Below are 27,373 nucleotides of genomic sequence, written 5' to 3' on the forward strand. Positions count from 1 at the left end.
CCGCTTTGTAATTAAGGGTAAGTTGAGAAAGTCTACCCTTTGACTGATATCATATGTGCCTAAACTGTAAACCAAGTGCATATAAAAGCTTTTACTAATTGCCCCTTTAGTAATTCTTTATAATATTACCAGTTTTATGGTATAATTTTTTTGGTTTTTTTCCATGCCGTGTAGCATGAGGGGTCTTAGTTCCCCAACCAGGGATGGAACCCGAGCCCCCTGCAGTGGAAGCACGGAGTCTTAACCACTGGACTGCCAGGGAAGTCCCTGTGGTATAATTTTAGTGGAACCAAACTTCAGTCACACTTCGCAAATTCATTATATTCCTGTTCAGTTTTCATTATTAACTGAGCTATGTGTTGCTTCTTCAGCAATAATAGTAGGCAAGTAGTCCACCATTTAATATATGCCTAACTAATTACAAACTGAAATGATTATTATATCTAAGTGCAAGTGAGCCTGTATCCTAATATACCTTTTATACTGTACCCATTGTTTTTTCTTAAGTCCTTGCCCGTAATCTGTAAGATGTACTTCTCATTAAGCATTTGCTAGCACAGTGTTATACAAAATAAATGAATGTTTTTTTTAATAAGCCTAGTGGAACTAGAACATTTAAAATAGTACTGGAATTATAAAAGTAAGGCATGTCAGGCAAGCCTCCATTTAGATGCAAAATGCATTCAAGTATAGAAGTGGTACTTGATTTAATCTGTACAGTATTGCTCTCTGGATTATTGGTACATAATTATAGGTAACTATATATATAATAGTTTTTCTGTCTCATTCAACTCTGGCTTAAGGCTTAATTTTGAAATTATAGTTTAATTTAGTCCTACTTTAATAAAAGTAAAAATGCAGTATGTAGACTAGTGCCTTACATCAAAAATATTAAAAATACTTAAACATGGCTGTGTGTGTGTGTAAATCATTGGGAATATAAATTCTTTAGAAGAGAAAAATTGTAGTTTATATGCAGGAATGTTTTGGCAATGTATAATAAAGAAATGTTACCTGGATACTCATTTTAGTTCTTGCTTAGTTGCATGCTTTATAGGTCTGTCCAGGGATGATGCTAATCATTTTTCGAATGTTCACTCATTCAACAGGCTGAATTTAGCCTTTGATAGGCAGAAGCATAAAATTTGCTGTTAAAAAAAAATAAAAACCTTATTCATTATAAATGCAGAAAATGTCTTCAAAATCCCTTATTCTGCAAATAGGTATTGCTTTATTCTTTTTATTTGGACTTATTTCTCTCCCCCCACCCCCCATTTTGATCATAAAGGACCTAAGTAAGCATCACAAATACTACCTGGAAGGAGATTTTTTTTGTAAGCTGTTTTACTGCTGTTTTAACTAGTTTTGCTCATAAATACATACCTAGATACAGTTTACAAACATTAGTAAGGATGTTGACTGAATTATGAGGAGCATTCTAATTTGTAGCTTAAAGTAAAAAAAAGGTAAACTAATGAAAGAAAAAAGTATTTAATTCTTGGTGCTATTAATATTTACTAAGTACGATAAGTGATTTCAGCTTTTTATATATAGAATCTTAAGATGGAATGGGAGGGACCATTCTTCTTTTCACTACTGACTGACTTTTTTCCTGTGGTGGGAAAACTTAGTATTGACAACAGCCAGTTCCTAAGTCTTCTGTCATAGCTTTTCCCACCAGAAAAGGACTAATTCTTCCCCATTTACAATTTTGAAGTATTTTAGACAAGGATTGTTACTATCTCAAGTTGGGTCACTAACCAGTTATTAGCTAGGATTATGGAATAATGTAAGAACCTTTAGCTGCCACACTAGCTATGTGGAAAGTTGCACTAGGGAGCAGGTGGATGAAACAGCTCTTAGGTAAAGAATAGGCTATTTTTTTTTCCTCAATTACTAGAGTAAATCACTTCTCCTTGAGCTATTTTAAAGATTTAGCTCAAGTGTTCCTATTCTGGGAACTCTTCCCCAATTTCTCCTCCTTACCCACTACCCTTGGCCCTTCCAAGTTATGTTAGCTACACCTCTGTATTCCCAAAGCACTTGAGGATACCCTTGATTTACACTTACCACCACTATATTGTATCTGTTTGGCTTTTTTTCTCTCCCAATGTTTTATGCTCTTTGAAGTCTGGAACTATGTTTTATGTTTCTGAATCCCCAGCCTTTAGCTTACAATATTTCATAAGTTTTTGTCCTTGAATAAGGCTGTTTTTACTAAGAACAAGTTTAAAAAGGTCATTTTTTTAAAAAATTATGTTGAAAATATACTTGAACTTTGTAGATGCATTTCACTTATATATCCTAAATATAAAAAATAAAGTTGGTCTTCATGATGTCAGTCATCTATTAGTAACGCTAATTGTTCATCTAACTATAAATATAGAATTTTCATTTCTGTATTTTATTTATAAGGATACCATAAGCTTCCCAAATCTATCTAAAAAAAAGAGATGTTAATTATTTAGCACAAATTTTTAGTGTTCCCAGTCTGATCACAAACATTAATAGATACTTTTTCAAGGAGTACATGACCATCCAGTTAAAAAGAGTTTCCTGGGATTTTCCTGTGAGAACAAACAATCAAATCATTTTGATTCTGTTAAGAATTTTTTAACTTCTATTTTCTAAGGGTTATAAGATTAAATGTAGTATTTCAATAAATGGGTTATTTTTCTCATATTTTTATAATCTTCCCAGTTCTGTGAATTTGAACTTGATGTTGTCAGCTAGGTGCTTTTTTTTTTGTCTCATTTAAGTTTTCATATCTTAATGATTTCAGCTTCTTCCAGGCATTGTTACTGTAGAACTTTTGTATTTCTCCTTAGTTATATGCCTCTATTTCCTTAGCTAGTACCTGTTCTTTTTAAGATCTTGTAGTCCCAATGTTTTTTTCTTCTTTCATATTATTTTTATTTAATTGGTTTTTAGTACTTTCTATTTTAGTACTTTCTATTCTTTTTCTATTCTTTAACTCTGAAAGTTTGGCTACTTATTGAACCAGAGTACCTTTTGGGAGAGAAGAATCCAGTTAGCCGAATTACTCATATATATGAACCAATAAGCAACTTATTTCAACTTAATTTGCTGTTCATTCAGTCTTGATTGTATTTGGGGCTGCGCGGGGGGTGGGTGGGGGTGGTAGAGTAGTGCTTAAGAGCACAGGCTCTGAAACCAAACTACCTAGGTTCAGATCCCCTGCTACTCAAGCTGGTAACTTGGACTAATTACTTACCACTCTGTGCCTGTTTCCTCATTTATAAATTGGGGGTAATAATAGTTCCTATCTCCTAAGGTGGTTTGAGGATTAAATAAGTAATGTACATACACTGCTTAAAATAGTGCCTGGCATATAATAATTACCAGGTAAATACTTGGGGCTGGTGATGATGACAGTAGTAGTAGTAGTATCTGATTTGCTGGATGAAGAAAAAACAAGAAAGAAACAGTAAATTTGGAGAACTCAGAGGATAACATAATAATTATTGCTATTGGAAGAATAGGCTAAAAGAAAATAGATAAGAGATATAACATGAACTATTAGATTTGCCAGTAATAAAAATTTGGAACAAAAGTTTCTATTATTCCACTTTCAAGCTCTTGGATCAGTTGAATCAAGAAGAAATATCTTATGATAAAATAATTAGTATGAAAACTTTGACCATTTGTAATTACTTGCTTATGTGCAGCAAAATATAGAAGTAAATTATATCAAACGTAACCCTAGATTTCAACTTTTTGAGTCCTTGGTTGACACATTTTTAATAAGGAAAATACTGCAAATTTGTACTTCAAAAATGTGTAGCATTTTGATCATTTTAAAATGCCATATGAAAGATTGCATTTGAAGAGAAAAGGTTTTGCTACTAAAAAATATTCAAAACCATTGATAAAGTGGAGCTCAATTTTTAATCTAATACTTAATAACAGATTTCAAAGGTTTAAGAAAATTTCGAAGAGACAAACTTAGTGAATTTTTTTTTTAACTCTACAGATTGAGAAGAGATTTCTTTTATTTGAATTTTGGAACATCTTGGTCTTATTCACAGAATATCAGTAGAAACCTAGGCTGCAGATCACCAAATTATACCATTACTGGTTCTGTAAAATACCTGAACAGTTCAGGTATTTGATAAAAGGATTTTATTTCCCTTAAAAATCTTCAGTTTTGTTGTAACAATTACATTGGCTCAGCTTTAAGTGTTTATTTTACCTTGGTTATGTACTAAAGTGGTTTACCTATGTTATCTATTTAATCCTCACAACAGTTCTATAAGGTAAATACTATTACCCCTATTTAACAGAAGAGGAAACTAGGGTGTAATCTGTCCGACATTACCCAGCAAACTGGTGCCAGAACCTGGCTTCATCTCAAGTCTCTCTGACTCCAGAGCCCCAAGTTTTTAAAGGACACTGTTTTGCCTCTCATTTTGAAACTGCTAATAGTAATACCTACTTCACAGAATTACTGCAAGAAAATGAATGAGTTAAATGTAAAACACCAGACAGGCTTTCTGAAGGTCTGCCCCTTTTGCATTTATAGTTAACAAATTTAATAACACAGTCCCATTACTAGTTTCTGTTTAAAATTATCAAATCTTTACTCCTCGGTTTACCACAGACTTTAATGGCTTCCATTACTTGGTGTTTTTGAAAAATATGTTAATGAATTTGGCTTTATTGAAGGCCCAACCAAACATTTTAAGTAAGTCACATAATTTTTCTTATTTCTAATAAAAGAGCATTGAAACATTTTGTTATTTTCAGTTTACATGGAAATTCTGTAGCCAGCTTTAGAGTAATTTAAGTCAGCTTAAACAGCATTATGCAAAACAGTGGCAAATTTTAAGCTTTAGCCTATCAAAAGCAGAATGCTACTGGTATGTGAAACATAGAAGGATGAAATGGAGGTTAAGCTAACTGTGCATGAAATTGTAGTCGCTAAAGAAATTTCACAGTTGCTTAAAATAGCTTCAGTTTTGTAGTGTTGGTAGTATCAAATACGTGAATTGATTTCTTCAAAGGAAACAAATTTAATTCAACAGATTATTCTAATTATAATATAAAAACATTGTCCAGAAAGAAGCTTTAAAAAAAACCAAATCTGAATAATGTTTGGCAACAGTTCAAATGCAGTGTGAGAATCACTAAGTAAGACTCCTGAGTAGCAACAGCAGTAAATAATGACACAAATATTTACTTAATAATAATAGCTACTAACGTTCATTAAGTTCTTATAATATGAAGGTGCTGTTCCAAGACTTTACATGAATTAACTTGTATAATCCTCACAACAACTCTATGAGGTAACTACCATTATCATCTCCATTTCATAGCTGAGTTTGGGGCATGGAGATCTTGCCTAAAGTCATACAGCTAACAAGTAGCAATAAACATATGTGTCATATTTGTGTAACAAAAGTTTTTAAGTTTCTTTTGTGCAGTTATTCCTTGGACTGAAAATATTATTTAAATTTATTTTTTATATTTTCTAGATGTGGCATTTCTCTGCCTTTAATATGAAAACTAAATGTAGTCAGTTTTTTTAGGTATTTACAAATCAGGATCAGCTTCTACCTAAGCATGTTAAAACTTTCTGTCACCTTTGCAGATTGTAATATTTAAAAGGGAAATAAATCCTTAAAGTAATTCATAACCTATCTCCAGGCTGTCTTACAACTGCATTTCCTAGACATACCTACCTCAGAGTCAAAATAAACTTTCTGTTTATATATTGAATATTACTTTTTACTATAGGCTCTGAGAATTGCCAAAATAAGACAATAGTCACTGTCCTGGAGGAGATGAAGAAATAGACATGGAAATTGGACTACTAGAATGCAGTTGGCAGGATAGTCTGTTGGGCTAAAGCATAATATCTAACGTTATAGCTGCTAAAAAAAAATTAGAAATAAAAGTTTGAAGGAGGAAGGAATCAATAAATCTCTTAAAGTTGGCATAATCAAGAACTATAGATAGAACCATATTAATCAGTATGGAAGTGACCAGTAGAAGAACTAGAAACAGTTTAAAAGTTATTGAATGAGATAGGAGGCAAAGAAAAATTTTTACTTTTATACACTTCTGTACTGTTTCATTATTTTTCCAGATGCATTGATTTCTTTCAAGGATTCAGTGAGAAGTGTGCTGTAAACAAAATATGTGGTATGAAAGCACGTAAAAGGAAGGGTATAACCATTTGACAGTCCAAGTAAATATTACCACTTGCTTATGTAGAAGTTGATGCTTAAAATAAGTTGGAAAATAATTAGAAGGTCGTCTCTGGCAGAAGGAAAAGTAAATGCAAAGATACAGGGTCAACATGAGAGAGATGACTGTCTAAAATAAATCAGATAGCTTATTATGAGGAGAGAGAACAATAGGTAAGTAAGTAGGATTATAAGGATTATAAAGTAAGGATTATAAACAGTGAATTGACATCAGATTTGTATTTTAATAACTTTTGTTGGTGTTGTGAATGATAGTTGACAGGGCAGAGGGGAATACTGTTGCCAGAAAAAGAACTTAGATTGGCAGTTTCCAGAGGCAAGATACAGGGGCTTAAGCTAACACACTGATAGTAAAAAATGGAGAAGGGACAGATCTGAGATAGATTTAGGCAATAAAACTTACAAGATTTATTGACTGACTAGATTGGAATGGGGAAGGGATGAGTGAGGATGCTTTCCAGTGTTCTTATTTGAGAAACTGCTAACCCCAACATAAGTCTACAAAGGACTTCCATGTAACTACAGGGTAGCCCCTTAAGGTGATTGTGGTGGATGGGAAAAGGGACAGCAACAGAGGATAATTTTTAATATAGCATACAACCCTTAGCCCCAAACTGCCTTTTCAATTTTCCTTTTGAAGAAATAAGTGTTAAGTTTTAATTTAGCAGGCCATGAATTTTATCTGGGTACCATAGTCAATTCTAAAATAGATAGTATACTTGTCAGAGTGCACAAAAAATAAAAATGCATGGAATGGCCTGGTTTCTTTTGTTCTAATTTCATATCGTTGCTCTTAATTTTTGTGTACTGTTTAACTTTTGGATTATTATGGCTATTTTTGTATCTGTTCTTAAAGTTAAAATATATTAGGTGATTAATTTTAATAGAATAAAATCATTTGAGCCAACTCTTGTTTATTTCAGATATTTGTAACCTTTCTTAAAGATAATAATAATTGCCCCTTTTTTGATGACAAATAGTGTTCAATATTGGAGTGGTAGTGGGAACACTAACACAAAGAATTGAATTCTCTTTTGAAGAGCAGATTTTCCTGCCATATATGGCACTTTCATGTTCATTTTTTGAGGCTATTGAGCGGTTGGATATTGAACTGTATTTTAACAGGATCTCAGTTTTTCAAGTTAACAGGGATATACGTTATAATTTTCAAACGTTTAGGAGCAAAAATACATTGAATTTTTTTTTTACCATTTTGTTTACTTACACGTTACCAAGGGGCTAATTGGTTTTATTTTAAAAACTGCTTACTAAGATAGTCAAGCTTAGGGTCATTTTTACCATTCTTTGGATATTTTGGCCTCAGGAAATATAGTGGCATTGTGTCAAGTTATTTCTTTATATTGTGTAATATTCCCTAGGTATTAGTAGGATTGAATACATTGTTCCCAAATGATACCCTGAATTATTCATACTTGTAGCTGAAATATGTATAGGAATGTGTGTGTGTCTGTTATCTGTGGGTGTATTTGTTTCCAGGTGAAAATCTAATAGTTAACAGTCTTAAGCTCTTGCTGATGAAATTCTCTTTGTTTTAGGTATATATACAAATTCTACTTCTTATCACAGTATTGAAAGAAGCCTCGTTCTTTTTTTTTTTCTCAAATTTCATAGTTGAGATGGTCTAATTTAGATTGTGGTGATGTCAGAGAAACATTTTTATTTTATTTTATTTTTGTACATTTTCATTGAGCTTTTTAGTGGAACAGTAATTGTATCTTTATGGAAAGATTCCCCCGGTATACTCCTACCTTCTTTAGAGCCTAATTTAAATTAAGGTAGATGTTACCTTGCTTGTTTCTAGTTTTCTCAATCTCAAGTCAGACACGAGATTCAAAGAATAGCAATTTAATAGTGTAGTAGAATAAGTTTTAAACTTAGGGATCTTCCTTAGGCACAGTTGTTGTTTTATATTTTTTCATTGTTTGGTAGAAGTATCTAAAAATGAATAGTTTAATCTCAGGGGTATAATATTAGAGCATTATTTACCAGCTTGGTTTGCTAAAATTGTAAAACCCAACTTATTTCCCTATTCCTCCATATTCATTCATCGTTCCTATGCAAGAATGCCATCAGTCAGTGTGTGTATGAAAATGTTAATAAATACACTATTTGCCTTATACACTTAAGGTGACAAACTAAAATCTTGACAAAAGCTTACTGTAAGATCGCAAACTATTTAGTACCTTGGTTATTTGTCCATGTGTAATTGTAGCTTTTTGTTTCTATTACTACAGGCACTTTAAAAAAAAAAAATCACAAAATACAGGAATGACCTTGATAAATAATGAATTAAAATTTAAAGCATCAGCAGATCACTAGACATAGTTTTAGTTGGAAACATTCTCCCTGAGAATTAACTGACTAAATTTTGCTAAAAAAAAAAAAATAGCTTCTGCATATGTTGATATTTTTCCTGTACCAGATGTATGTGAAAGGAGTAAAGTTAACTTTAAGAAATTACACTGGATATAATTAATGTTTAAAGAGTGGCTCACATATATTTGAACGTATCATAATAGGTTTTCATTTAAGATCTCTAAATAATACCTAGCTTTCATCATGTTATAGCCATACTTACTTATTTTTAAATTCCTACATTTTATTTAAGAGCAAGCCTTCAGAAGACCTATAAAATAGTTACTCCTCAGATCTGAATTCGTTCAGCAGTCAAAATTTTTCCTTTTGTTCACCTAACATTAGATAATTTTCATCATATTGCTACTTAATATTCAAAGTTTCTTCAGTTTTTTTCTAAAGATTTGCTTTAAATAAAAGAGGATTTCAGGGGCTTCCCTGGTGGCACAGTGGTTGAGAGTCCACCTGCCGATGCAGGGGACATGGGTTCGTGCCCCGGTCTGGGAAGATCCCACATGCCGCAGAGCGGCTAGGCCCGTGGGCCATGGCCGCTGAGCCTGCGTGTCCGGAGCCTGTGCTCCGCAATGGGAGAGGCCACAACAGGGAGAGGCCCGCGTACCGAAAAAAAAAAAAAAAAAAAAGAGGATTTCAAAAATAAGAATGTATGGCTGCAAGCAGTACTTAATATGAGAAGAAAAAGAGTATTGCAGCATTTGTCTTAACTCTGGTCAGTGTTTACCTGGTTTACCTTTTAGAATTAATTTGGTTAGTCTCTTGAGCAGAAGCCTACTGTTTGATTGTTTTGTAATTTTTGCCTCATTAATAGTTGAGTGTAGTCCAGGGCATCCCTGGCTGCCCTTTACAATCACTTGGGTAGCTTTAAAAGTAGTAATATTAATTAAAATACTGATGCCTAGATCTCAACCCAACTATCCTGATTTACTTGGACTGGGATGGGTTCCAGGGATCAGTAATTTTCAAAATCTTCTCAGGTAATCCAAGTATACAGTAAGGGTTGAAAACACTGCTCTAAGGTCATTTGAATTTGAAAGCTTGAGAAATTTTGAAGTGGCTGTTCTAATAACAGAGAAACAATGAATGATAGCCCTGAATAGGCTATCAGGGCTACCTAAAGCTCTATGAAAGTGGGTGCACACCTTAAACATAACCAATAGTGTGAAAGAAAATATTATATTCGCTATTCTTACTTATTGAGCATCTAAAGAATCCAGGCTTTTTGCATGTTTTTGTCTTTTTTTTTTTTCTAACTCCTTTTAGCAACTCTGGAATATAGGGAATATTTCTTGTTCAGACAGTAAACTGAAGCTCAAAGAGAATGACTTGCTGCCTGTAAGTCACAGAACCAGAATTGGACCTGCATACACATTTGATTTTATAACTTAAGCTCTTTTCACTGTACCTTAAAAGATAAACTGAGGTATATGAACATTTTTAATAGTTTGAGCAAAAATCAATTCAAATTGGGTAACACCAAACTAGAAGTGGTTAGGAGCACCCCACCAATAGGAATTAGGGACAAAACTTATGGAGAAGATGCAGAAACAAAACAAGGAAATTTTTTGATTGACTATAGCTTAAGTGGTTGCCTTTTTTGGGAAAGCCTAGTTGGCCGTTTGTGATTGTTCATTTTAGGTTTTATTTCTTAACTTTGAAGCATTTATAGGCTTAGGTTTGGGTTTGGTTACATAGGCTGCTAATACCCTTAGAACCACCTCAGTGTGATGGCCTCCTTGTTTAATTTAACAATACCATGCTGTATGAAAATTTGATATTTAGTTTGACTTAGTTTAAATAATTAGCTATTTCAAGGTTTTCTTACTGTCATGTTTCTTCAGAGCCATGGATGTCATCACCAACAGAAATATATTAAGTGCTCAGTATTGGAAAGTAGTAGAATATTTCTGACTTGGACCAGGTTTACAGATTTGTTGTGATGGTGGTGGTATGATGGTGGCCGTAAAAGTTAACAAATACAACACTTTTTAAAAATTCTTTAGAAAATTCACGTAACTCACATGTGTTGCCTTTGTTTGGTGTTATAAATTAACTTATCTAGGAATCTAGCTATCTGGTAGAAAACAGCATAGACCAATTTTTTTGTCTTGCTGTTAATCTGATCCATTTTATAGCAACATAGTTAGACTTATAGCAAAGTTATCACCACAAAATAAAGGTTTTGGCCTTTTTCTATATGGGAAAACCTCATTATAAGCCTTACTAAAATTTTATAACAAGAGGTTGGTCAGGTGGGAAAAAAATCATTATATTCCAAAAGTAAATTATCAGGGAAGTCTTTCAACAATGAAGGGAGTACATTGTCCCATAATATTAGGAAAATATATGAATTGTACAGAATTTAAAATTAAGATAAGTATAAATAATAATCTTGGTAATGCTTGAAATATATTTTTTAATTGCAAAAAAATTAGCTAACTACAAAGCTGTAATTTATTTTAAGAATAATAAATTAAAAATCACTTATTTTGGGCTTCCCTGGTGGCGCAGTGGTTGAGAATCTGCCTGCCGATGCAGGGGACATGGGTTCATGCCCCGGTGCGGGAAGGTCCCACATGCCGCGGAGCGACTGGGCCCGTGAGCCATGGCCGCTGAGCCTGTGCGTCCAGAGCCTGTGCTCCGCGACGGGATAGCCCACAAGAGAGAGGTCCGCGTACCGCAAAAAAAAAAAAAAATCACTTATTTTTAAATGAGAGGGAAGTTAGCATATTTTAAAACCCTGTTACAAATAAGGTAAATTAGTTATAAAGCTGAAGTAGTTAGATATTTCTACTTCCCACCCAGAGGACACTATGAGAAGTTTAGGAAAACTAGCAGTAATGAGTAATATGAAAATAGGTGTGAATTCCCAAGGGGCAAATTCAGTTTTGTGCATCATTTTCATATTTTTCTAAAGATATCCGTATATTTCCATTTAAATTATTTGGGCTAGTATAATATGATCCTAATGGAATAGTGCCTAGAGTTAGATTGTCTATACAAATAAGGCTTCTCTAATGCATATAGAAAAGAGGGCTACCAACTTGGTATGAAAAATATAAGCTTGCTATATAAAGTTATATAACTTGTTGCTTCTTTGATTTTTCTTCTATTGTTATTTTTCCACAAATGTTTGAAGGTCAGCATTTTTGTATGCCAGTGATGTTACTTTAAAAAAGTAAAAATGCTAAAGGTGAAATTCAAGGAAATTTCAAGTTTTAACCTTTTTTAATCCTTTCATACTTCACGCCCTTGATAAATTCTAAGTAGCATATATTTCCTTGTGTATGAATGTATGTGTTGCCAAAGATGCTGATGATTACTTTATAAGGCATTGAAAATTTACCACAATTTGTAGTTAATTTACCATATTTATTCACCACGAAAAACAAATGTTTTCCTATGAACACTACAAATCATAAATAACATGCCAAACTAGCATCACAAATTAATGCTTTTAGAATTTTATTTTAATAATGTTAGGCAGCTTTGAGTTACATTTTCTTTTTGTTTACCCTGGACTGGAACTAAGCAGAATCTACAAAGTATGCGAAAGGAACTTGAAATATTTTTAAAGTTACATCATGAAAAAAGAGTCATTTAATTCGTTAAATGAACAGTTCTGTCCATTCAGCACACACATATTGAACAACAGCTTTGTGTCCAGTTCTGGGGGGAATTATAAGACATTTCCTGTCCACAGTCAAGTTATAGGATATTTATAGTACATTATGATAAGAGCAGAATTCTGTGGAAGTTTACTAGGAAAGTCCCTAACAGAGAGTAGGAGGTCAACAAAAATTTTCCTTGAGAAGCTCACATCTGAGCTGCCTATTCATTAAAGAATAGGTTTCTAATATTTTTAGTGAATCAGTTTGTTTTGTGGTGCAAAGAATGGGTTACAAGTGTGCTAGGATACTGAATCCTTCAGTCCTTGGGACAACCATATGGAGACTGGGGTGAGCAAGGGCCCCAGGCTAGTCATCTCCAGTTATAAGCAGTCACCTCCTTTTTCCCTAGTGCTCTAAACAATTATTACCGTTTTCAGTGTGTCATGATATAAAGAATTTTGGGAAACAGTGGTGTAGAGAAATGCCATCATTATCTCCAGGTAATGAAATCTCCACTTAGAGTTTCCAAGAGATCATAAACTTGGGAATAAAAGATAAATCTAATACCCCAATTTTAATATGGCCTTATATTTTTTATTTTCTTAATTCTGGTAAAATATACATAAAATTAAATATTTTAACTTTTTGAGTGTTCAATTCAGTGACATTAAGTACATTCACATTGTTGTCCAACCTTCATCACCATCTATCTCCAGAACTTTTTCATCTTCCCAAGCTGAAACACAGTTATTAAACAGTAACTCCCCACTCCTCGCCCCCCAGTCCCTGATAACCATCATTCTACTTTCTGTCTCTGAATTTGACTGCTCTAAGTACCTCATATAAGTGGAATCAAAAAGTATTTATCCTTTTGTGGCTGCCTTATTTCTCAGCATAATGTTTTCAAGGGTCATCCTTGTTATAGCATGTGTCATAATTTCCTTCCTTTTTAAGGTTGAATAATACTATTCCGTTGTATGTATATGCCACATTTTGTTTAGCCATTCATCTGTCAGTAGACATTTGGGTTGCTTCCACCTTTTGGCTATTGGGAATAATAATTGGTATACGAATAACTATTTCAGTCCCTGCTTTCAGTTCTTTGGGGCATATACCTAGAAGTGGAATTGCTGGATCATATAATTCTATTTTTAATTTTTTAAGGAACCACCATTCTGTTTTCCATAGCGGCTGCACTGCTTTACATTCCCAACAGCAGTGCACAAGGATTCAATTTTCTCTCCATCCTAGCCAACCACTTGTTGTTTTCTGTTTATTTGATAATAGCCTCTACTGAGTGTGAAGTAGTATCTCATTGTGGTTTTGATTTAATTTCCCTAATGATTAGAGATGTGAAACATCTTTTTATGAGCTCATTGGTAATATGGCATTATACTTTTAAAGATCTGGCGGGGGCGGGTGTCTAACCAAGATTAACCAAATCTTATTTAAAAATTTTAGAGATCATCAGAGTTCTTAATCTGAAATCCATCAGTGGTTTCAGAGTCCATGAGTAACCTGAATTAAAGTAAATTCCATCAGACTCTCAGTACCTGTGCCCCTCAAAAACTTAAGAACTTTATTGACCTACCCACAATCACCAAAATGTTTTTTTAAAGTCATTATTTTGAGAGGAGTTAGAATTAAGGTGATTTTCTGTTTTGTGCTTTTCTGTGTTTTCCAAAGTATCTAAAATAAACATGCATAGTGCATGTGATTTTTTTGTGCTGTTTTAGAACTTGAAAAGTAAAATCCATCTTTAGCTCTTGGACCTACAATTTTAAAGTCTAAAAGCTAAGAAGAAATAAAATGGATATAGTATGTTCTTATGATTACCTGCCTTCTCAGAGTCACAGCATTCCCAAGTCACTACCAGAAGAATGAGCAAGGCTCTACCTCCACAAAAAAAGTGATGTTTACTACTGAATATATTTCAGTTAAATTCATTGCAATAAAATAATTGCATTTGAGTTTTTTATAATGAGCTTTTACTATAAAGAGAACATGCAGGTTCTATAGCTAGAGAAGCAGTGTTTACCATTTCAGCTGAATTTCATTAAGGGAAATATTTGCATTTATGTTCTTTATAATGAGATTTTACTGGCTTTTCTGTAATATCTTTACATAGTACTCTAATTACTTTTTAAAGGTATTGGATTTTTGTATCGTTTAATTTTAAAACATTGATCACTTAATTTTAAAAGCAACCAGAAAGAATTCTCATTATTTATGTTGAATAGATGGATACATACCTGGGTTCAATTTAGCATCCTAAAAAAACTGTGGGAAGTCTTTAAAATTTTGTGAAGAACTTCCTAGGACAGCTTACCAATTCAAGTTCATTGTCAAGTCTCCGTATCTTCTTCAATCTTTTTGGCTAAGTTTGAGAATATTCCATGTAGGGCTTGAACTCCTCAACTATTTAATACCCTTAGGCCTCCATTTTCTCTTCTGACATTTGTTTGATCTATATATCTGCTTAACTGTAATGTTTGTGCTATGAAATTTTATTTTATAGCTACATTTTTAAAATTTTAACCAGTTTTTTTAACTCCTGTTTTTCCTTTTGCAGCTGTATGCAGGAGCTATTCTTGAAGTCTGTGGATGAAAATTGGGGAGGTTCCCTCAAGTCCAAGGTATATAAAATCAACTCTAGTAAAATTTCAGTTAATAATTTAAAATCAACATTTAACAAAAATAATTTCATTAAATACTCCCAAGCGTAAGAATATTTAAGGTTATACTTTCTCAACAGTATATGAATTTTCTCTACATTTGTCTTCATGGGAGTGGAGTTTTATAATAATTGTTGAATACTAAGTTACTTGACTCTAAGCAAGCATAAAATATGAAATCTAGATTTAAATACAGCACATGATGAGGTGGTTATTTTCTTAAAAGAAGAGACTTTCCTAAGTACAAATTTTATGAGAGCCTTTCTTTTACCAGGTGGAGTGTAATCCTTCTAAATAATATTTTAAATGTAAACTGATTTATATAAAACTCCTAAGGAACAATTGCATTAAGTGAGAGTAGATGTGTACAAAATAACAAACCATCAAGAAGAAAATTAATTACCATAGAACTTGAGGTGTAGAAGAGAGGAGGTCATACAGGTGTATCTTCACAGGAATTAAAGATAAATATGTGAAAGGATAATTGTGAAAGTCTATTCTTTTGGTTGACAACAAACAGTAATGGAGCTCTGTATCTCCCAAAAGACTTGGACTAAAGCTTTTCTATTCCATCCTTGCATGTCAGCTGAAAATCAGTTTTATGAAGGTAATGAAGTTGTTTTTTTGTTTTGGGGGGTTTGTTTTTTTAACTAAAATACATAAGTGCTCTATTTATATACCTTATTTTGGTTTTGTTTCTGCTGCCTTTTCCATGATTTCTTGCCTTGTTTACTTAATTGCAAGAGAATTTTTTGGATTTAGTATTTTATAAAATTGCCTGTATTAGCACATTCCCTTTATTGCTGACCTAGAATTGTTTACAATAAAATATTGCTCATTTGGCATGGAAATGTAATCCTTGGATTGCAACTTGGGGACTTGGGGACATTTTATATGAGACCCAGAGCAGATGCACATCTAATTAAATACATTCTTTGTCAGAATAAGTGCATATTCTGATGTAGCAGAGAATATAACATCCACTTCTGCTTAGGGAGAAAATTCTTTACTCCATATGATTTATTTTGCCTCAAACACTTAAACTCAGTATTGTACCAGAGTTGTTTTGGCTTTTTTTATATCAGTTCTCTGAATGATAATGTGATCATTCTTATTCCTAAAAAGTTTTGGCATTTGCTTTTTAATTATATTCATTATTCATATTTACTGACTTGTCTTATTAATAATCTTTTGTGACTCATTTTCACAAGGTCAAGAGTAGCTTGCAGTTAGCCCTCCTGTTTGTGATATCAGGTTTTCTTACGTCCATGGTAATAATTTCTACAGTTGCTAGTTCAGTCTTTAAAAGATTGAGTGTAGTTTATTAATCCTTGGATTACAACTTAACTATATATATATTTCTTATGTATAGTTAAATTATCAAACTGGTGGGTATTTGTAGTCATACTGTCTTTTCCTTTTGAAACATTGGATTTTAATTCTATGTATAAATATTTAATTAGTACAAGCTTGTTTAAATTAAAAAGATTGTTTAATTCCACAGTCCATAACCATATTTAATATAATTATGTATAATACCAGTATTTTTGGAGCCCATGAGAAAGTAATCCATTTTTTTAAGTTTACTTAATTTAAATTAGCCACGTCATAAAACAAGAAAAAATTAATGTTAAATTATTCCAGAAGAGAGAAGGATTTAAAATTTGAAATGTCTTATCCACATTAAATAACTCAGGGTTTATGAAAAATAAAAAGTCCCAGATCATATGCCTTAGCTAATTCCAGGTATACCTCCTAAAATACTTCCGTTTTCCATGCTATGGTTAAGTAGGAAAGTCAGTATGTATAAAAACGTCTCATTGTATATTGGACCTAGTGTTTTATCACTTGTGGTGACATCAAAAGTAATGATGTTAAGTAAGTATGTTTTCCTTCTCAAGCATAAGGATATGTCTGTAGTCTGTCTCTATCAAAAAATGTAAGTTTTCCCTAATTTTGTAGGTCTTGGCAAACTTTTTCTGTAAAAGTCCAAATAGTAAAGATTTTCAGCTTTATAGGCAACAAGGTCTCTATTGATCTTTGTTTTTGTAGTATGGAAGCAGCCATAGAAAATATTTAAATGAATACATGTGTCTGTGTTCCAATAAAACTTTATTTATAAAATTAGGGAGGCCCAATATGGCCTATGGACCATAGTTTGCCAACCTCTGTATTAGAATCATAAACCTTCGGACACAGAAAGGAATTTTAAAATAATGTAGAACTGAGAGCAAATAGCTTTTTGCCTCTAGTACCCACTTTGATTGACTGGTAGTGATGCCTAGGATTATGATGCTATCTTGGAGTTTTGCTGGAAGGAATACTGATTCATTAGCACTATCTTCATCAATATTCTCATTTATAAAATGGGTTAACAGGTGGTGTAAAATCGGTTAATATCTACCTTATAGGACTGTTTTGAAGACTAAATGAGATAACATGACTCTCTAGCATTTGAAACTCCTCCCTTCACTTGTGTGAACAGGTCTTTTTATTCTTTCCTGACATCTCATCTACCACCCACACTTCAAATATTGGTGTTAGTCAGGGTCTGTGTTCTTATTTTCTTACTCTTTTGAATGATGTCCCACTCCCTCAGTTTCAACTGCAGTGTTCACCTGATGACTCCCAATCTGTATCTTTAAATTAAATCTTTCTTATTTTAGATACCATATTTCTGACTGCAAATTGATGTTTCCACTTGCATGGTCTCATAGTATCTTAAACCAATGTACATATAAGTCACCTGGGGATCTTGTTAAAATGCAGAATGTAATTCTGTAAATTCGGTTTGCATCCTGAGATTCTTCATTTCTAACAGTCCTATAGATTGTGGCCTACATTTTTAGTAGAGAGGCGTTAAACCCAGCATGTTCAAAAACTAAATTAATCCTCTTCTCTTATCGATAAAAGTATACCATCTTCTTCCGTTTCCACAAATGGCAGTACCGTCAAGCAAAAGTATAAGCATGAAACCCAAGAATCATGATCAATTTCTTTCACAGTTTATACCCAGTTAGTCACCAAGTTGTGTCTCTTCCCCCTCCTTAATAAACCTTCATATCTTTGGCCTTCTCTATGATTTTAATCAGCCCCTTAGCATCTTTATCTGGAAGGATTACTTACTTATTATCTGGCCTGCCTGTCTCTTTCTATTCTCTCTTCTACACAACTACCAAAAACAACCCTTTTCCATAAGACAGATTTGATTATGTGACCCTCTTATTTAAAATTACCTATAGTTTCCCATTACATATAAATGTCAAATTCAGCATCATATACAAGACCTATCATGACATGGATTCTCTTTTCTAGGTTCACATATCTAGTTTATGTGCAGAACTATTTGCAGTTCTCTGAACTCTGACCTCTAAGTCTTTGCACACACTGCATGTTCTTCCTGACTTACGCCTTTACCCATTTTTGTGACGAACCCCTATTCATTCCAAATTTAGTTCAAGCATTATTTTGGGATTGGCTTTGGACAGAATTTTACACCCTCCCCTTTGTGTTCCATAGCAGTTCCCACATAATATTGTAATGTATTTATTTAATTTACTGGTCTTCTGCCTCTACCAAACTAGGAATTCCTTAAAGCCCAAAATTTTTAAATTTTTTTTATCACTAATGTAGCCCAAATCTTTCTAACACTGCACCTCACATTAAGAGGAATTCAAATATTTATTGAATGAATGAATGGATTTGCTAAATTTATCTAATTCAAAGGTGGCTCCACTTTTGACAAATGGGAGACTGGTGAAAAGCCTGTGTTTACATTGGTTATATAGCCTTTATGAATTTGTAGTCTTCAAATAGTCCTTTTCTGACTTTATTATTCTTATCTGAAAAGTCATAATCTTTTTAGTTTGTCTTGTCTTCATTATTATACCTCCAGTCTCCCCAAATTCTCTTAAATTGCCGTTCTCTGAACGTTTTTAAGTGCTTTTAAATTGTCTTGTTGGGAGGACCCAAATGACTCATGATTTTGCACTCCAGATAGTTTGTAAGTAAATATTCTTGTTTTAGAAATACTCTTCGATACCCAGTAGTTTTCACTGAGCACAATTGAGAATTCAGTTCTGTTGTTTGTTGCTGTTGCTCTTCTCTTTGTATTGTTGTTTCTAGGTGTGATATGACATTTTTGTTTATATTCTGATTCAGATATACTTATTTCTACTCAATGGGAAAACATCTAATTATCGTTCCATGTAATTTTATATGGCAATTCACAAATCTTAATTTTACCTGCCATAAGCCCTTATTTATTAAATCTTAAAACCAATAGAGTACATTGTATGACTACTTGTAATGTGACCAAAAGTACATTGTTAGATCTAGCCAAGTGTATTTTGCCTCTATATTTTCATTTGTTTATGATTTTGAAAATAACATAGTTCAAACATTTTTCTTTGACCTCAAGACATATCCTTCCTGTTATCCCTCATCCCCACTTATCCTCTTTTTGGAATGAGGAGGACGATAGATTTTTATTTTTTAATATTCTTCATACTTAACTTTGAAGAGCCTCTGATTTATAAGAAGAGTACCGTGACTTTCTAAGCAGTGTATATAGCAAAACTTGGCTCTAAGGTCTCCTAGGCAGCTACACAAATGACATGCTGATAAGAATCTTGAGGACAAAACTGAAACATTCAACGTTACCACTTAATGTTTTCTAATCATTTCTGCATATTTGATCGTTTTGAAGGGTTATTTACAAATCTGCCTTAGAATTGACAAATAATTAAATTAGCATGAGAACATTTTCTTGAAATAGAGTGACTGAATCTCTTTAGGAATCTCCAAACTGATATCACTTAGTTATTTTAAAACAGCAGAAAGAAAACTAGAAAAATAAGTTACTCTGAGGTCTTTTTTGCAAGTCTCTTATATGCTCATATAGCCTATCCTAGTGCCATGTGTATATAGGAAGTATTCAAATATATTTTAAAAGATGAATTTACTGCCTATAAAATGTGATTTGCTACCACAGGGTATTTAATAGATATTCCCCTCATTCAAAATTAGGAGCTTGTGGATTTATACATAGCAGAGAGAAAAGAACTGATGAAAATAGTCATTAGTGACTCATCTTAATATTTCTTTTCAATTTATTCACTCATTCCAGCCTGTTAAAAAATATTCTGAATGACAGAAAGTTATAGGTTCTGTTATAGATACAAAAAATATATTTAAGAATAGTTCTTTTCTCCAGAGAAGTTTCTTATGTAGTAGTGACCACACTGTGTATTAAATTATGCTTTGCACAGATGTGCATATAGCATTTGCCAAAGGAATGGTTATAAAATGCAACAGCATATCATAAGCTCATTTTTGTTTGGGGATTCAGGAGTATTGGACAACTCTTAAAGGATGAAGTTAATAGAGAAGATATTCTAATAAGCCAGAATAATATAATCAGTTTTATTTTGATCTAAATTTAGTAGGGGAAGTTTAGATGGGATATCTGAGTGTCTTCCAGCAAGCCTGCAAAACCTTAAAAAGCATTTACTAATCTTTGTTTAGTTGTCCTAGATGCACATATATAAAGATCTTCATAGTGAAACATGTCTATAGTGCTATTGCTAGTTAATTCTAAGTTTAAAAAATAAGTTCTCAAAAGCATGTGCATCACTATAAAATCTAATTAGAGGCTGTTGCAAATGATAACAGAACTGGAATTAAGAACTGTCCTCATTTAAGGTATCCAAATGACACATCCCACTTGTATTTATCTTTTTTAATGTATTCTAAAATATTTTAACTTGGACAATTAGACGTGATCATTACTAAAAACTTGGTAAAATGTAGATCAACAACCATAAAAGGAAAACATTTATTTAAAACTTCCCCATACCCTATGTTCCAGATATAACCCCTATTAAAATAATAGTTATTGTTTTGAATTGTTAGGTATATTGTGCTAAGTATTTTATATTTTCTCACTTAATTTTTTTAAAGATTTCATTCAGTGCTTCTAGGCTTTTTCTTTTGCAAAAATATATTTATGGATAAATATGTAAAAACATTAGTGTAAATATATAAAAACAATATATCCATCTTTTTATAACAACCATGGGGAACAAACTGATCTATAAACCTTTATATATGAGTTTGCATCTATATCACTAAATACAGATTAATATAATTTTTTAATGATTGGATTTGCTTCATAGTGGTCCATGTTAATTTATTTAACCAATAGCCTTTTACACACTTAGGTTATTTTCAAATCTCCAGACTTGGTTAGCAGGATCTTATATATCTGCATTATAGTGTAATTATTTCCTCAGAATAAAAAAGTTCCTAGAAAGAAACTTGCAGATCTAAAGAGTATGCATGTTTTAAGACTTGTGGTTCATTTTGCTAAATACCTTTCAGGAAGGATGTTTCCATTTATATTTCTCCCACAACTAAGCCCCGGCAAAATCTTCTCTACCCCCCTCTCTAACCTTAAATATTCTTTTTAATTTTTGCCACTCCAAATGAGGTTACCTCATTGTTTTGACAGTTCTTTGATTATTTGTGAGGTTGAACATTTATTTCAAATGTTTAGTGACCATTTGTTTATTTGTATATTACATGTTCCTGTCCTTAGTTCATTTCTCTAGTACCTAGTATTTATTTTTTCTAATTAATAGAAGCTCTCTTGCATACTGTATAAGAGATCATTTTCCCCAGTATGTCAATTTTTACTGTTAACGTTGTTTATAGTAGTGTTTTGCTGTACTGAGTGTCCATTTTTATATAGGCACATCTATAAAGCATTTTCTTTAGGATCATGCATAAGAGAAGAATTTTATTTTCCATATGCCAAGTTGTCTGTGTTAAATGCTGTGGTAGTATTCTGAATCTTTTTTTTAAAAACACTTATCACAACTGAAATTATCAGTGATGTGATTGCTTGTTTAGCATCTTTCTTCCTCACCAGACTATAAACTCCATAAGAGCAGGAATCCTGTTTTATATAGCTTTATATCTGCTATCTGGTATACAATAGATATTCAAAAGTATTTATTGAATAACACACACACACACAGATGCACGCACACATAATCTCTCTCTCTCTCTGTTTGGTTTGCTAGCTTTACCATATTAAAAAATCCAGGTATTTTTATCTCCTAATAATTTATTTCCTAATCGGTTTCTTTGTTTTATCATTCTGGTATAAGTATCACATAGTATATTAATAAACAGTTGAACAAATTCTTCCATATTTTACTTTTTCTAAATTGCCCTGACTATTCTCCAACATTTACTCTTTTATTATTATTATTTTTAATTTATTTATTATTGTCTGCATTGGGTCTTCATTGCTGCACGCGGGCTTTCTCTAGTTGTGGCGAGAGGGGACTACTCTTTGTTGTGGTGCGTGGGCTTCTCACTGCAGTGGCTTCTCTTGTTGCAGAGCACGGGCTTCAGTAGTTGTGGCTCACGGGCTCTAGAGCGCAGGCTCAGTAGTTGTGGCGCATGGGCTTAGTTGCTCCGCGGCATGTGGGATCTTCCCGGACTAGGGCTCAAACCGCTGTCCCCTGCATTGGCAGGCGGATTCTTAACCACTGCGCCATCACGGAAGCCCTCAGACATTTACTTGTATAGCTGAGTTTTACTGTCATTTTGTCAAGCCCTCAAAATCCCATTGTAATTTGGGATTTTTATTCATTTGAAAAAATTAACATCTTAAAATATTTAGTCTTCCCATTGAAGAGTATGGGATATCTTCCCATTTTATATGTGTTTTAGTTTCCATATAGGAAACTTGGTTTTTCCATATAGGATCTAATTTTTTATTTATTGAGTTTATTTCTACTTTTGGTGTTGATCTTTGTAGCTAGCTTGGATTTGGAAGTAAACAATTTGAATCTTTTTCTCTTTTAAGCTTTCGTCAGGAGTGATAAACCCAGACTATTCAGAGGACTACAAATCAAGGTAATGCAATTTTAATGTGATTCTTTTTTCCAGCATTTTCTTTTTTTAATTAAAAATTATTCAGATATTTTAATTGACTATTTTTTAGTGCAGTTTTAGGTTTATAGAAAAATTGATTCAAGAGTTTCCATTTACTCCCACCCCCCACCCTCCAGTTCCCTTATTAACATCTTGCATTGATGTACATTTGTTACAATTGATGAACTAATATTGATACATTATTATTAACTAAATTTCATAGTTAGCATTAGAGCTTATACTTTGCACAGTTCTAGGAGTTTTACCAAATGTCATGTATCCACCATTATAGTATCACACAGAAGTTTCACTGCCCCCAAAATCCCCTGTGCTCCACACCCCACCAAACTCCTGGGAACCACTGATCTTTTTACTGTCTCTATAGTTTTGCCTCTTCCAGATAGTCATATAGTTGGAGTCATACAGTAGGTAGCCTTTTCAGATTTCAGATTTAACTTAATATGCATTTACAGTTCCTTTGTGTCTTTTCTATAGCTGGATAGCTCATTTCTTTCTAATGCTGAATAATATGAGTAGTATTCTGTTATACCATGGTTTGCTTTTCTATTCACCTATGGAAGGACATGTTGGTCGCTTCCAATTTTTAGCAATTATGAGCAACAGTGCTGTATACATTTTTGTGTAGACATACGTTTAACTTATTTGGGTAATTACCTAGGAGCATGTTTACTGAATCATATAGTAAAGAGTGTTGGGCAGTTTCTTACAAAGCTAAACTATTTTCCAAAGTGCTTATATCATGTTGCATTCCCACTAATAATGAATAAGATTTATTGCTCTACATTCATTAGCATTCGTTATTGTCAGTGTTTTGGATTTTAGCCATTCTAGTAAGTGTGTGATGTTATCTCATTGTTGTTTTCATTTGCAGTTCCCTAATTGAGAATCTTTCCACATGCTTATTTGCCATCTGTGTATCTTCTTTGGTGTATGTGAGATCTTTTGCTCACTTTTAAAAATTTTAATTATGGTAAAAAAAAAAAACTTTAAAATAGTTAAGATGGTAAGTTAAATGTTAAGGGTGCACTTCAGTACTGGCAAGTTAAATGTTATGGGTACAGTTCAGTAGTGTTAAGTATATTCACACTGTTGTGCAACAGATGTAGAATTTTTTTGTCTCACAAAACTGGAACTCTATACCCATTAAACACTAATTCCCCCTCTTTCCTGCCTCCAGCCTGTGGCAGCCACCCATCTACTTTATTTCTATGATTTTGACTACTTTAGATACTTCATATGAGTGGAATCGTATAGCATCTGTCCTCTCATGACTGGCTTATTTCACTTTAGCATGATGTCCTCAAGGTTCATCCATGTTGTAGCATGTGACAGGATGCTTTTTCTGCATCTATTGGTATAAGATTTCTTGTTTAGCCTGTTGGTAGTAATAGATTACATTAATTCATTTTCACCAATTTTGCACCAGCTTTGCATACTTGGAGTAAATCCAAATTGGCCATGGCATATAATTCTTTATACACTGTTGGATTTGATTTAATATTTTGAACATTTTTGTAACTATGGGCTATGTAGTTTCTAATTTTTGGACTAAAATGAGTTTTTGAATAAAAAATTGAATTTTTAAGAATAATTTATGTAGATAACCTGACCTAAAAGATTTTAGTAGTAATGTTATTGGTTTATTAGCTTAGGGTGCCAATTTCTAAATTCCAGAAATGGGTTGAGAATATATACCAAATGCAAATAATCACATCAGAGCTTGTCTCCATCTCTAAAGTTCACAACTCTAGAAGACCTAGAAAAACTGAAGCATTAATTGCTGAGTTTCTCAGCTCCCTTCATCATCACTGCTGCATTTTAAGGACTGCTGTCCTTAATTTAGCATTGATCACTTAATGAATGGGATCAGGTTTGTTATCACATTTACCCAGAGTCAGAATTCCTCAGAGCTCTCTGGTGAAATATTGGAACCCACTAGTAGTTCTGAAGTTTCAGGAATCCAGCCAAATTATAAACTAATTACAACAGAATAAATTTTCTTTGGTTTAAGAAATCTAGTGAAAGTCCAATACAGAATTGTCTGATAGTTTGTATGCACAGCGTATTTCAACATGGCTCTTAAGAGTCATTCTCATTCAATATTTTGAACTTGTCTGCCTCCTTTATTAGATTTTCAACTCATTTGAGAGTTGGAGTGTGTCATGTATGCAGTAAATACTTGTTACATTCAAGAATAAGCTCAAATCACAGGTAAACTGCTCGATACCAACAGGTGTTTCTCTTCAGAAGTAAAATGTGATTTTTTTTTTGTCATTTTTGATGAAATCCCATTACACTCTTTTCTAAAAGACTTCCTTTAAGAGCTGTTGTGATGTTATGTCTAAAAGCTTATTACTGTTAAATTTAATTAAGCTAGAATGAATTGATTTGGACTTTGGTTGAAACTGAAAAGGCTCTTTCTAAGCAGAAAATGATATTCCTCTTTTTTGTAGTATGTTCGCGGTTCAGACCCTGTACTAAAGCTTTTGGACGACAATGGGAACATTGCTGAAGAACTAAGCATCCTCAAATGGAACACAGACAGTGTAGAAGAATTCCTGAGTGAAAAGTTGGAACGCATATAAATCTTGCTTAAATTTTGTTCTATCCTTTTGTTACCTTGTCAAATGAAATATCACAGCACCTAGAAAATAGTTTTGCTTTCTTCCATTGATCAGTCTTTTACTGTGAGGCATTAAACATCTAATTAAAAGTTGAAGTGGCAGCACAACCCATGTTATGTAAGGAGTTGGCAAGCTTAACAAAACCCATTTTTTATAAGTTTCCATCCTCCATTTGTTGATACCACTAACAAAATGCTTTGTAATAGTCTTGTGGTTAATTATGCAAATGATAATTTGTGATAATTGGTCCAGTTTTACGAACAACAGATTTTTTAATTAGGGAGGTTAATAAGGGAGATGATTACTGTGCCTCATGTGCTGTGTGCTTTTTGAAAGTGAAGACAGAAAACTACAAAGCAAATAAGATATACCGAGCCTCAACAGATTGCCTGCTTCTCAGATCCTCTCATATTTTTGTATTACCCAGCTTTCCTTTTAATAGAAACGTTATAGCTTATAATGAATGCACTGCATAAAAACTGTATGGCCTCATTATTGTAAAACAGATTCAAGATCTACAGTAAGAGTGAAACATTTACACAAAGATTCGCATTAATGAAGACTACACAGAAAACCTTTTTGTGGATTTGTGTGGATCTGATATTTAGCAAATTTTTGTGCTTTACATTCTTACAGAAGAGTAAAGTTAAAAATTATCACTTGTAAGACCAAAATATAAATAAAACGTTTCAAAAATCTATCTGAATTTGAAATCTATTTGTTCTTTCATGTTTAAAAATGACATGTTTCTCAGTGCATTTTAATTTTCTTTTCATATAGGAAAACACGTAAGTGTTTTAGTGTTTTTAAGCTAAAAACACTAAAATGTCTACATTGTTTAAAACTTCTAACTTATTGTGAGTAATACTATTTTGTCTGTTTTATTTTATTTGTCAAAGTGCTTTCATTTATGAACACATTTTCATTTATATCATATAAGGAATTTCTCTTAAAATATAGTTTTTTAGGAGCTATTAATTTTTCTTTGCTTAACTATCTGTGTGATGAAAGTGACTTCTTAAAGGATGGTTCACTAAGAGCAGCATTCATCCAAGTGACTTTAGGTCATTTAAACTTTACTAACTTAACAAATTGGTCTAATATCCTATTATGTCAGCTCGGTCTTAGGATAAATTCTTATAATCTGGAAACTTTGTTTTTTAATTTTGAATTAAACTATCTTAATGAAGGATATTTGAAAGTCTTAAAGACAACTCTAGGGCTTCCCTGGTGGCACAGTGGTTGAGAGTCCACCTGCCGATGCAGGGGACGTGGGTTTGTGCCCCAGTTCGGGAGGATCCCACATGCCACGGAGTGGCTGGGCCTGTGGGCCATGGCCGCTGAGCCTGCGCGTCCGGAACCTGTGCTCCGCAACGGGAGAGGCCCGCGTACCGCAAAAAAAAAAAAAAAGACAACTCTGCCAGAAAATGTTTGTAGAATATTTAACAAAGGTCCGTTATTAATCTTTACTGGCATTTTATGTCATGTCATTTTAAATTTTAAGACATTTTTTAAGCTAGCTTGAGAATGAAAAAATACTATGAGACGTCCTGGCAAACAAACTGTGGTCTATTTTTGGTCATCCATAATAATGGAGAGAGCCATCACTTTGATAGTACAAAGCCCTGGATAATGTACTAATCCCTAATGGTGGTTATTACTTCAGAGGAAAAGGGAGGTGAAGCCAGTCATGAACAGTGGGAAGAAACAGCACGAGAGGAGTTGCTGCCACATACAGAAAAATAGTTGGATAGAAGGCGTGAAACTTCAGAACTTCTGGGATTGGCATAGAAAACTAATTGGACTATTCTCTGAGCAGGAAGAGCCAATCAAATGAGTATCTGGCACTGGGATTTAAAGAGAGAAGCCTGAAA

General features: G+C 33.1%; 1 protein-coding gene across 3 annotated transcripts in view; it reads left to right on the forward strand.

The window, feature by feature from the left end:
* The window catches only part of SELENOF (selenoprotein F), a 37,378-nt gene extending 11,179 nt beyond the window's left edge, over nucleotides 1–26,199 (forward strand). Inside the window, exons 3-6 of one of the 3 annotated variants that reach the window (XM_067043153.1) lie at nucleotides 14,805–14,868; nucleotides 15,494–15,514; nucleotides 22,787–22,836; nucleotides 25,329–26,199. In XM_067043153.1, coding sequence (XP_066899254.1) covers nucleotides 14,805–14,868; nucleotides 15,494–15,514; nucleotides 22,787–22,836; nucleotides 25,329–25,460 — 267 coding nt within the window. In that variant the 3' untranslated portion in view covers nucleotides 25,461–26,199. The remainder of the gene's footprint in view (nucleotides 1–14,804; nucleotides 14,869–15,493; nucleotides 15,515–22,786; nucleotides 22,837–25,328) is intronic. The other 2 variants (XM_059061717.2, XM_059061724.2) reach the window with 2 other exon arrangements.
* The last annotated feature ends 1,174 nt before the right edge of the window (nucleotides 26,200–27,373 follow it).

The sequence above is a fragment of the Kogia breviceps genome, chromosome 1 (assembly GCF_026419965.1).
Source record: "Kogia breviceps isolate mKogBre1 chromosome 1, mKogBre1 haplotype 1, whole genome shotgun sequence".
NCBI lineage: Eukaryota > Metazoa > Chordata > Mammalia > Artiodactyla > Physeteridae > Kogia > Kogia breviceps.